This window comes from Girardinichthys multiradiatus, chromosome 13 (assembly GCF_021462225.1).
Source record: "Girardinichthys multiradiatus isolate DD_20200921_A chromosome 13, DD_fGirMul_XY1, whole genome shotgun sequence".
Lineage (NCBI taxonomy): Eukaryota > Metazoa > Chordata > Actinopteri > Cyprinodontiformes > Goodeidae > Girardinichthys > Girardinichthys multiradiatus.
In genome coordinates this window covers 3,368,138-3,381,206 of record NC_061806.1, presented here as the reverse complement: position 1 = coordinate 3,381,206, position 13,069 = coordinate 3,368,138, and the positions used below count along the sequence as shown (strand labels likewise).

General features: G+C 40.2%; 1 protein-coding gene across 2 annotated transcripts in view; it reads right to left on the bottom strand.

Annotated features, from left to right (window-relative positions):
- LOC124879259 (retinoic acid receptor beta-like) overlaps window positions 1–13,069 on the bottom strand; it is a 361,385-nt gene that overhangs the window by 109,948 nt on the left and 238,368 nt on the right. For both annotated transcript variants that reach the window (XM_047383707.1, XM_047383709.1), the window contains one exon: window positions 6,834–6,982. In XM_047383707.1, coding sequence (XP_047239663.1) covers window positions 6,834–6,982 — 149 coding nt within the window. The remainder of the gene's footprint in view (window positions 1–6,833; window positions 6,983–13,069) is intronic.

The window sequence follows — 13,069 nt, the reverse complement described above, 5'->3', positions numbered from 1 at the left end:
TAAAATTCCTCCCCAGGACACAGTCAGTTTTGCTGATGACTTAATTCATTAAGTGTGTTGAGAGAATATTACATCTAAAAGTTACATGACACTAGAACAAGAAGACTGGAGTTTAAACCCTTGTACAACAGATAGCAAAAAACTTGTGACTGAGGCGCAAATTCACCTGTCAGCAGGACACCGACTCTAAACACAGACAGAGCTACAATGGAATGGTTTAGATAAAAGCATATTCATGTGTTAGAATGGCCCAGTCAAAGTCCAAACTGAAATCCAGCTGGAAATCTGTGGTCAAGCTTGAAAACCAACTCACAGACAATCTTCTTCTAATCAAACGGAGCTACAGCTATTTTGTAGAGACAAAAAAGACTCAAATTCTCTCCATAAGTTTATAAAGCTAGCAGAGACCACCCAAAACTGGCAGCTGTTGTGGTACTAACTCTGAAATGAGAGAAAACTGCATGTGCACCTTTCAGATTTTTCTTTATAAAAATATTAAAAAGCATTTATTATAATTTCTCTACTTCATTTGCTTCCTTGTATAGGTCACAACATTTTTTGTGAAATTTGTAATATGAAAAAATGTGAAAAGGTCAAGGGGTATAAAATATTTTGCAAAGAGCCGTATATACGAGCAGTAAATGGTGGCAGGTCAGATATTTTTGTGAAGGTATTTCTAAAAGCAGGAAACACTAGTGTATCAGGCACAGACTGAGCAGTGAAACTGCCATATTGGATGTCAAACCTCCCTAAAAATAAGAACACCAGCAAATAGATCTGTTAGTAAGGAGTGAGTTTTATGTCTGCACATTTTCAGAAACCTGTACTCATTTTAAGCTTAATTCACATATAATTTTAATTTCTTTTCTGTGTTTAGTTAAAGGTTTAATTGTATTACTTCTGGAAAACAGAACTCTAAAACAGTGATTACGTGTCTACATTAACAGTTAAATAAAATACATCTTCATGTGGAAAAGATGAAGAAAATCCCAAACCAGCAAAATATGCAGTTAACGTCTGAGTTGACAGTGAATTAGGTAAGATAAACCTAAAGTGCACATTGTGTCGAATTTCTCACGGTCAATACATACATACATACATACATGCGTGCATGAAGAGTTGCTTGGACTGCATAACTGATGATCGCCATGCAGTCTGGCTGTCTACGTCTGTAAATATATTTGGTGGATGAAGGTGTAAAGGAGATTCTCTTCAGGAACAGTTATAGTGGAACTGAGTTTGACAATGTTTCTAAGGTGGTGAAAGGCAGTGTTCCAGAGGTGTTGCACATGAGCATCCTCCTCATGTGAATGTCATACAACAACAGTGTCATCAGTCAGAGGTTTCTTAAGAACTACAACTCTTAAAACTTTAATAATATGAGTTACAACATTTAATTTTACTTTTAGATGAATAAAATACTTTTGAATTGAATTGAACTGACCATCAAAAGTTAGATGAATGAGGAATGTCCTAGCCAGAAAAAGCCAAGCTGATTATATTGGTTCAGATTTGATGAGGGTGCTGGCTAGAACTGCTTCACTGTAGGAACTAGTGTGTGTTAGAAAGTTGTGTTATAGATGGTATGTCTATTTTCATGTATAGTTGCATGTCGTCAGCATAGAAATAGTATGAGATTGCAAATTAATTGATGACTGCCAAGAGGGAGGTTGGTACAATGTTAACAAAATAGGTCTAAGCACCGATTCTCGAGAAACCCCAAAGGTAACAGTGTACATCCTGGAAGTTAAGTCACCCATTCAGTCATATTCTGTTCCATTGGAGAGGTATGCTTTTAAGCAGGTTTATTCAGTAATACTTAGTCCAGTGGTGTTTTGTAGCCTGTTGAAAAGGAGGCGGTGGTCAATAGAATGAAATGCTACAGACTGGTGAAGGAGTACGAAGAGTGAGGGTAAACCTAATCGACAGCCATTAGCAGATCACAGGTGACGCTGACCAGGGCTGTTTTCTGGGTAAGGGCAGAATGGAAACCAGACTGAAACTTACTAAACATATTGTTGAGTGTGATGTGGTCCTGAAGTCAGGCAGCATTTACCTTTTTAGGAATCTTGGAGAGGAATGGGAGATTGGATATAGGCCTGTAATTTCCAGGGACTTCAGAATTAAGGAAGGGTTTTTTTTATTTTAAGAAAAATTCCGTTGTGTGGACCTCCAGAATACTGCTCATCCTGGAGTATTATTGTAGAAAAGTTGGTAATGTAGGAGGTCAACTGTCAGGGTGTCCAAGTTGATTGGACATTTGGGTTTGGTGTGGGTTGAGGAAAAATTAACCTTCACAAAAACAACTTTGGGGTCAGACATACCCAGATCCTAAACACATTGATTATTTCTAGATGAAAGATCAGTGATGAATAGATCTATGCTGTAGCCCCTGGTATGTGTAGGGACATCAACATGAGATCAAGACATTCCAATACATAAAGAGAGTCTTCATCAAGCTCAGAGAGAGTGTACACATAAATGCTTGAATCTCCAAGTATAATGATTTAAGCAGATGTGCAAAGGGTACAAATCTCTGGGAAGAAAGATGGATTTGGTTTAGGTGGCTGGCGGATTAGGAACATTGTTGCAGAAAGGACATAAGGTGTTTGTTTATGCTGTCATGGTCCTTGGGCTTGGCTTTGAATTTGATTGCATTTTGTATTTGTTTTGTTTGTGGTCACCTTGGGCATTCCATATTCAGTGGGCCTTTTCTGATTATTTTCCAAAGACCCTTATGTATTTATTCTGTTTATTAGCCTTAGCCTTGCAGTCCTGGTTCCTTCAGAACTGACAATTATATTGTTAATTCATTCACAAGTCTGTAATTCCACCAATTACTCCTCCCTAGTATATAAGCATTTTGGCCTGTACTCACAAATATTTGAGGAAACAACAACAAAAAAGGTGCTCCTAGTAATAAATTAAGAATAACTAGCTGATGATAGAATTTAGACTGGATTCAGAAATGTGTAAATCCTGATGATGATTTAGCAAAATGAAATTGTCACACAGCATCAACATGTTTGAACATAGCCTATTCACATGTTCATCATTATTGTGCTTTGCTTACATGCTGACAGGTGATATATATATATATATATATATATATATATAAATATTTGTACTCGTCGTCTACCGCTTTATCTGGCACCACGTTGCGGGGGCAGCAGACTTAGTAGAGATGCCCGAATGGCTGAGCTCCTCACCCTATCTCTAAGGGAGTGCCCGGCCACCCTATGGAGGAAGCTAATTTCATCCACTTGTATCCGAGGTCTTGTTCTTTCGGTCATGATCCCAAGTTCATGCCCATAGGTGTGGGTAGGAATGTAGACCGACCAGTAAATCAATTCACCACAAGAAACTGACACAGCATCCTCATTACTACGGCGGCCACAAGGATCCGTCTGTCAATCTACCGCTCCATTATACCTTCATCGATAAAAAGACCCTGAGATACTTGAACTACTCTATTTGAGGAAGGAGCTCCCCTTCAACCTGAAGAGGGCAAGCCACCCTTTGCTGGTCGAGAAATATGGCCTCGGACTTGGAGGAGCTGATCTTCATCCTGGCGGCTTCACACTTGGCTGCGAACCGCCCCAGTGCATGCTGTAGGTCTTGGCTAGAGACAAAAAGAAGAGAAAAAATCCAATGGTCCCCAAACCAGACCCCCTCCAGCCCCTGGCTACACATAGAAATCCTGCCTATTAAAATTATGCACAGGACCGGTGAAAAAGAGCAGCCCTGCCTGAGTCCAACATGCACCGGGAAAAGGTCCGACATAGTGCCGGCAATGCAGACCAAACTCCTGCTCCGCTTGCCCCCGACTCCATACTCCTGGAGCACCCCCCACAGGGCACCACGTGGGTCGAATGCCTTCTCCGGGTCCACAAAACACATGTGGACCGGTTGGGCACCCTGTAGAGGGTGAAGAGCTGGTCCAGTTTCCATGGCAGGGATGAAAATCACACTTCTCGTCCTAAAGCGAGGTTCAAATATCGGCCGGACTCTCCTCTCTAATATCCTGGCATAGGCCTTACCAGGGAGGCTGAGGAGTGTGTTCCTCTGTAGTTGGAAAACTCCCCCAGTCTCGCTTCATGCGAAGGGGGACCACCACCCTGGTCCTCCAGTCCAGAAGTACTGTCCCCACCGCCATGCAATGTTGAAGAGATGTGTCAGTCACGACAGCCCCACAACATCCAGAGATTTGAGGTAGTCAGGGCGCATCTCATCCACCCTTGAAACCTTGCCACCATGGAGGTTTTTGAACACCTCGGTGACTTCACCTTGGGTGATGAATGAGTGTCAGACTCCAAGTCCTCAGTCTCTGCCGACTCCAGGTCCCCGGTCTCTGCTTTCATCAGAGAAGGCATGACGGCAGGATTGAGGAGATCCTTAAAGTACTCATTCCACTGCCCAATGTCCCCAGACGAGGTCAACAACTTCCCACTGTAAACAGTTTCGGCGAAGCTCTGCTTACCTCTCCTGAGACATCTGACAGTTTGCCAGATTCACTTGGAGGTCGATCAGTAGTCCTTTTCCATGGCCTCATCGAACTCCTTCCAGGGCCGTGTTTTTGCCTCAGCCACAGCCCCGACCACAGCATGCTTGGCCTTATGGCACCCGTCAGCCACCATAGAGGTCCCACAAACCAACCACAGCTGATAGGACTCCTTCTTCAGCTTGACGGCATCCCCCTCTGCCGGTGTCCACCACTAGGTTCGGGGATTGGTGCCGTGACAGGCACCACAGACCTTAAGGTCACAGCTAAAGGCGGCAGCATCGGCAATATAGACGGAGAACATAGTTCACACAGACTGTATGTCTCCAACCTCCCAGGAAATCTGGTCAAGCTCTCCCAGAGGCGGGAGTTGAATACATCCCTGGCCGAGGGCTCCACCAGATGTTCCCATCTGCTGGTACCTGCTGCTTTCAGAAGCTAGAGAAGTGATTGCAGGCCATCAACCTTCTTCACAGATGAGGAAGTGTTGTAGATTGCCATTTAGGCTTAGGCTGCTGGTATCATGTACTGTACAACAAACACTTTTTCACCTCATTTCCTTATACATTATGTATATATTGCTTAGCTTATTGTACTTATCTAGAGCTTATTTATGTATATATGTTTTTTTGGGTTTTTCCCATTTTTGCCAAATTGTTATTTTTGAAAGCATTTTACATTCTGTAAATATTTAAATTATTCTGTACTATATTGTTTGTAATTTTGTTGACTTTTTATTTATGGTTATCCATTATTGTTATTATTATTTACTTATCCTTCCTAATATTACCGTACTAGAGGTGTGCCTTGAATCTGTCCTTCTGCTGAAACTATTTAATTCCCCCCTAGAGGGATAATAAAGTTTGTCTTATCTCGATTTTAATATTTGTATGATTGTTTGATTGAGGTAAAATTACTGAGGTAAAAGAAAAATCTTTTTTTTCTTAGAATGACGTCACTAGGAGCTACTTTTAGTCTTAGGATTTTTTGTGAATATGGGCCTAGTTTTCTCTCATTCCTTGTTAGATCCTTTGCTATTCTTCCATGCATTCTTAGTTCTCCTAAATTAGTCCCGAGTCAGTCTTCTGTAAGTTTTGGATTTTTCCAACATCATCTTGTGGAGGTGTTTTGCTGCAGGATGAACTGGTGCATCTGAGAAAATACATGGCATCATGAAGAAAGAACATTGTTTGGAAATATTGAGTAAGTCCTTAAGACATCAGCCAGGAAGACAGAGTTTGGGTCTTCAAATGGATAACGTTCTTAAGCAAACCACCAAATTAGTTACAAAGAGGCCTAAGACCAACAAAGTCAAAGTTTTGGGGGGGGGGCATCACAATGCCCTGATCTCAGTCCAAGAGAAAATGTTTGGGCAGAGATGAAAAATGTGTGTGAGCAAGGAGGTCTACAAACCTGACCCTGTTGCACCAGTTCTGCAAGGAGAAATGGGCCAAACATCAGGTGGTAGGAAACCCAAAACCTCTGAAAATGTTTTATAACTTGACAGTTATTCTACCAAATATGAAAGATATGCATGTAAATTCTAAAAATAGAAATATATTACGTAATCTTAAATGACATACTAACATAAGTTGTGGCAGAAGGCCACTCACACTGAGCCAGGTTCTGGTTCTGCTGGAGGTTTCTTCCTGTTAAAGGGAAGTTTTTCTTTCCATTGTAAGTACATGCATACTTAGTATGAGGGATTGCTGCAAAGTCAACGACACATTGTAAGGTTTTCTTAGATAAACGTTTTAACCAACATTTAGTTGGTTAAAAAGTTTTAGTCTGATTTATTGTCAGACATTTGGAAATAAAGATATATATCTTTTTATACAGTGTATGTAATATCTGCTTACAGCTGTATTATGTCATAGTCCATAAAATCTTCAGCTCTATCACACTTCACACTATTTACATACATTTTTAAAAACTTGGGCACATCCCTTTTTGAAATATAAAACCCTAGCATTCAAAGATCTGAATTTCTTTTCCCAAGCCTAAGCATACTATACCATAGTGTACATGGGGAAATTTCAAAAGATCATACAAAAAACAAGTTTGCATTCACACACCTCCATGCACGCGCATGTACATGCACACACACACACACACACACACACACACACACATACTAAATTGAGGGTCATTTACAATTGTCACTTGATAATATGATCATGCAGGTAGCTTTCACAAAAACTATCTATGGTAAAAATTATGCAACACAATTCTTAAGCTCTTCATATCTATATTATGTCAGCTAGGTGACAAAAAATAGCACAAGTTTTTGACACTGCTTGTTAATTTGTGTGATGGAGTAAGCGAGTCCTACCTTGCAGCCCTCACACGCACTGACACCATAGTGGTATCCGGAGGATTTGTCCTGGCAGACGAAGCAGGGCTTGTAGACTCTGGGAGGAGGTGGTGGTGATGGCGGGCTGGGGACAAGCTCTTCCGAACTGGTGCTCTGTGTTTCAATGGCTGCAGGGAATGCAAACAAGAGGAGTATGAAAAGGCCTGTTCTAAAATGACTAAATAACTGAGTTAATGTTCTTTTTATTTTAATCCTGAAGGAAAAACAAAACTTTGTAGGTAAAATTTTTTCTCTTCATAAAACAAGAAACGTGCATTGTGCAACAGTTGTTATGACAACTTTACAGTTAATTTGTGATTTGGTCCTGATAGACTGGCTGAGTTATTCCAATTTACTCTTGTCCTGATTCATCTTACATTTTATGTAAAGACATAAAAAAGACTGTTATGGTTAAACTACTCGGATTAAGTATGTTTTAGATTACCTACATCTAAACAACAGATTTGACTTGAAGGGTTCAAGTCAATTTAACTCAAACACTATGCAAGTCTTAACCATTGAGCACTACATAATTTTATGTATGAACTTCTAAATACCTCGCACATGACACCATGTGTAAGTATAAGTAGTAAATATAAGTATAAATATAAATAGAACCAAATTGGTTACAACAATTCTGCAGATTTACACAGAGAGAAAGTATCAGTTCATTGTAATGTCCAGATACAAGTTATTGTAGTATTAAAATGCCACAATATTTCAATATTTCAGGTCTGGCTAAGCTCTAATTATTGAAAGCATGTTACTTCATCTGACGAAAGAAACCATCATTGTAAATCCTGAATATGAAGTTGAGGGTTTTAAACTTGACAGTTTATTGTATCCATTTTTGATACAAATCCTGAGATAAAATAACTTGAACCAGTGACTCTGTGTGGTATTGGTTAACAAGCATAGATATAGAAATAGATCCTTCCTTGTGTGTAAGATTAATATATAAGGCAGCTGAAACCAGCTTGTTGGACTTTGGCTGTTTGTTCAACCTGAGCTCAATTAAACAGTTCAGAACTGTCATTACAATAGATACTAATGATGCTGAGCTTGGCATCTACTCTCAGAACTTCACGCCTGATCAAACCTAAATGGGAAAGTTCTACACAGAACAGGGGTTCTTTAAAACGCAGCTTAAAATGTATTTACCCACTATTTTCAAAAACACATTTTGAACACCTCTGAAGTAAATAAGCATACCAATAAATAGTCTATTCAGTTCTTTCTCAGTCTCTCAATCACTTAAACTTCTGCAGTCTGCAGTTGACCCTGTTCAGGCCTGTCTTATTAGGCTTAAGCTGGTTTTAAATGCAGATAAATCAATGGGGTCAAGAGGTAGAAATTTAAATTGTCAGACTCTGCTAATATTTAGGTATTTTAATTGATGAAAAAGAATCTTTTAAACCTTATGTTGATAAACTGATTCAGTGGGATCTTAAATTGGGTTTCTTGATCAATTCAACCTTTCTCCCCCTGATGGATTATGGAGATCTGTTTTTCATGAACACTTCAGCCCAGTATTTGAAAAAATTGGATACGGTATATCATTGTGCTCTGCGTTTTATGACTGCAGCTATCATGTACATCACTGTACTTGTATGCTACAGCAAATTGTTCATCTCTAACAGTCTGCAGACTCTCTCACTGGGTGTTTCTTAACTAAAAATGCATTCTTGAGCTTCTTCCTATATATTTATGCTAATCTCTGCATAGGAAATTAAACATTTATGATCTGTGCTCCCAGGACATCATCTTGATGCAGGTCCTTAAAGTCAGAACTGAACTGGGTAAAAAGGCCTTTACATATTCTGCTCCTGCTACCTGGAAAAACATATAAAAGGATTTAAAACTTTCTTCTTTTTTTAACTTTAGATTAATTTAAGTCAGTTTTAGGACAGAGGCATTGTGATATCTCAAGGGTACTCTTGAATTGTGAAACTGTTGTTTAAGTGTTTGTATACTTGGTCTTGTTTTTGGTTTTGCTGTATGTTCAACGTTGCTGTCTTGGCCAGGTCACTCTTTGAAAATACGTTTTAATCACAATGAGTTTTTGTTTTCTAATTGTATGGATGAATGAATATGATGGATATTTCTGCTCCACGGATTCAGCGGAGACTTCCTCCCATTTTATCCGATGAAGGCAGTCTGATTAATGCCAGCTGCTCTCTGCCTGTTCCCTCCTCCTGAATACACTGGTTCACTTAAGGACCGTTAATACATTTCCGAACCAAACATGCAGTTTAATAGTGGTACTGTTTTGTATGTTTTGGGGGAAATGTTTTTGCATCTAAACAGCTGATTTTTTGTGTAATCAGCTGGTTTATGATGTTATTAAAAACAGCGCCACCTACCTGCATGTAATTCAGAAAGCTGATGTGTCCATTTTCTTCTCTTTCAGCCTCCAGGCTGGTTTATGATTTGTAAATAGTAAAATTATATTTCAGTTTGACCCGCTCCGGCCATTGTGGCCCTTAATTTTATATTCACTCTTGAGTTTTATTAGCTTTTGCCTGTACTACCTCTTGGAAAACGTTCTAATTTCTTTTGGTTTCATGGCCAATCAGTAAACTGCAGTATGTTCATGCCCCATGTAGCCCCGTACTTGCTCAGGTGCAGGGACCAAAAACTAGGTACAAGGGCAGAAAAAAAAGGAAAGGAAACGCTCTCAAAGCAGGCCAAGTGAAGTGGACCAGGGCTAAATAGAACCAGTGACAAAGGAACATGGGGTCTCTTAGTCTGGTTCAATAGGTTACACAAACATGGGGAAAACTCCTAACTTGACAGATGTCCAGAAGACAGTCTGAAGCTGATTGTTTACAGTGTTGTATCCAAAGATTTCCATAGAAAGTTGAGTAGAATAAAATTGTGTTTGGCAAAGGAAAAGAACAAACTAAGGAATTTAGGTGAGCTTCACAAGGAGTGGGCTTAGGTTGGAGTCAGCGCATCAAAAGCCACTATGCACATACCAATTCCACGCATGGGCTACAAGCGTCTTACCTGGGTTAAGGAGAAAAGGGACTGGACTGTTGTTCAGTGGTCCAAAGTTCTCGTCAAAAAATCTATTTAGATGAAAGAAAAGTTTGCATTTCATTTGGAAATCCAGGTCCCAGAGTCTGGATGAAGAGAGGAGTGGCACATAATCCACTTTGCTCGAAGTCCAGTGAGACGTTTCCACAGTCAGTGATGATTTGGGGATCCATGTCATCTGCTGGTTCTGCACCAATGGGTTATCTAAAGTCCACATTCAACGTAGCCATCTACCAGAACATTTTAAAGTACATCATGCTTCCTTCTGCTGACAAGTTTTATGGAAATGTTGATTTCATTTTCCAGCAGGACATAGCGGCCCACACTGCCAATGGTACCAAAAGCTGGTTCAATGACCATGGTGTTACTGATTGGTCAGCAAACTGGCTCTATGTACTGTAGTATTGCCAAGAGGTAAATGAGAAACACCAGACCCAACAATGCAGATGACCTGAAAGCTGCTATCAAAGCAACACAGGCTTCCATTACACCTCAGCAGAACCACAGGCTGATCACCTCAATGTCAAACGACATCGATGCAACTATTTAACGATATAAAAAATTTTTCAAATGCACCTGTAATTACAGAATCTTTAAAAAACGTTGACAACGTATTTGTGCTGGGAAAGAAATTGTGATTTTTAGATTTCTTGCTATTTAGAATGTTAAAATGTCATCTCTTCACCCCTCCAACCCTAGAACCTCCTGGGGCAGGAGTGTAGCTCCACCTGTAGCAGAAACCTGTGTGTTTTGCATCACATTGTAGTGTTATGCAGATTTAGAGCCACATTTACTTTGTTACAGTTGAGAATCAACCACATGAACAAACAAAGGACTGTGTTTAACTTCACATGCCTATCATATCCCAGAATTTACTGCATTTTACACCTGAGTGTGAAGTAAGGCTGTTAGCCGAGTGACTTTCTAGGAAAGAAAGGATCCCCGGTGATGTCAAAAAGCTATACAAATATGGCAAAGAGACAGGAATTGAGAGGCGACTGTGGCTCAGTAGGAAGAGTAGTTGTCTTGCAGGTTGTGGGTTCGATTCCAGCTTCCTCCTGCCATATGTCAATGTGCCCCTGGGCAAGGCACGTGACCTCAAGTTGCCTACCGATCTGCGTATCGGTGTATGAATGTGTGAGTGTTAGTGAGTGCGATTGGGTGAATGTGGCTCTAGTGTAAAGCGCTTTGAGCGGTCTGTGTGACTGGAAAAGCACCATATAAGTTCAGTCCATTTACCAATTTCCAGAAATTCTTGGTCACCTTAAGGACCACACTGCATTGCAGAACTTTAGCTAGATATCTGTCCTGAACTTGCTGGCCAATTTAAACATTTCCCCCTCTTTAAAGAACTGTGGATTCTAACCAGAGACCAGCTGGTTTGTGTAACCAGCGGTCCAGCAGAAGGAAGATTTAAACCCAGACCTTCAAAAGAGAAACTCTGGCCCTTTCTCCTTTCGATGTACCGTTTCCCTGCAGCCCTGGAATCACAGACGGAGTGCTGCCCTAGTCCATTCAGCTCCAGCCAGTCTACCTGGACTTTGATCCTGAGGAACTGCATGCTTCAACAAGCAATCACAGTTACACACAAACATACATACACTCGTTTGATTGTTATATTGCTGCATTGAGAGTTATTATGCTTCTGCTGATTGCGTTTTGTTTTGTAGTTTTGGTTAAAAGTAAAAGGTTTAGTGATAACTGTTAGGGTGACTTAAAGAGAAGTTCTTTGTGCTTATTCTTCAAAACTTAATTATATATATTCATAGCCAAACAAGGTAAAAATGTCCCAATGTTATAATTATTATCACAATCTTTATTAAACAGAATCAAGAAAGAAATGAAGAGTACATGGCAGCTTGTTACATGCAGCTCCATTTAGATTTTATGTCGTTTTCTTTTTTTGTCTCTCACTAATTGTATTCAAGTTCTGATCATTTAGATTACTGGAACAATTTAACCATTACAACCATTAGAGGCATTGGACTATTTATTGTTTTAAAGTTTTTCCTGCTCTTCAGTTTATTTCACAGGCAACCAGAGAAGACTACAGTTTTCTTGTTACTGTCCAGGCAGACAGGGACACCATAGAGAGAGGGGGAAGGGGCATGCGCTGATGCTGGTGTAACACCAAACATTTCACTGTCAAGGGCCGACTTGCACCAAGGATAATGAACAACTAGTAGTCTTTATGAAACTGTACTATCTACTGAGAGAATTCACTACAGTTGTTGCTATTAGTGTTTACATCCCACCAGCACCAGAGACTGAAGCAGCGTGTGACGTCACTAACTCTAATGTTGCCAGACTACAAGCAAGATACAGGGAAACATTTTTAACAATGTCTCTCTCTCTCTCTCTAACACACTGCTGACTTTCTGTTAGTGGATGGAGCTACAAGGGGAAGCAGGACTATGAACCTTTTATATGCAAATGTGAGGGATGCATATGAATCCACTCTGCTGCACCAATCACAATATGGTGCCTCTTACTCTATTCACCCGGCTGTGAAAGACAAATGATGTGTCACAAATGTGTTACAGAGTATATCAACTTCGGTGTTGACAATTGTTTACCCAGTATAGAAATCTGGTTCTTCCCAAACAACAAGCCGTGATTGACCAACAACATAAACGTACTGGTGAACATGAAAAAAAGAGCCTTCAGAAAGGGTGTGAAGGGACAAGGTCAAATCACTGCAGAAGAAATTGAAAGTGAAATTCAAGAAGAGGAGAAAACAGACTTATAAATTCAGAATTGAGGAGCAGATGCAGCAGGTTGAGATGAAACAGGTGTGGGATGGCGTATGACAGATCATGGCACTGGAGAAGAAGAGAGGAGTGCTGCCTGATAGTGACCAGAGATATGCAGATTATCTCAATTTGTTCTTCAACAGATCTGACAGCCTGATCTCAGTCTTTTTGCTACTGCCATACCACTGCACTCTTTAGAGGTCAGAAATCTGCTCAGGATCTGCTCCAATCTGTTGTGTGAGATTCTCATAGATCTGTATAACCTGAGCCTGCATCTGCAGAGGATTCTCACTTTGTGGAGAACATCCTGCATGGCTTCTGTACTCAATTACAAACGTCCTAAAACCATAAGGACAAAAGGCTTGTGGCTCTCACCACACACATCATAAGGACCCTAGAGACTAGTCCTTGCTAACATCAAAC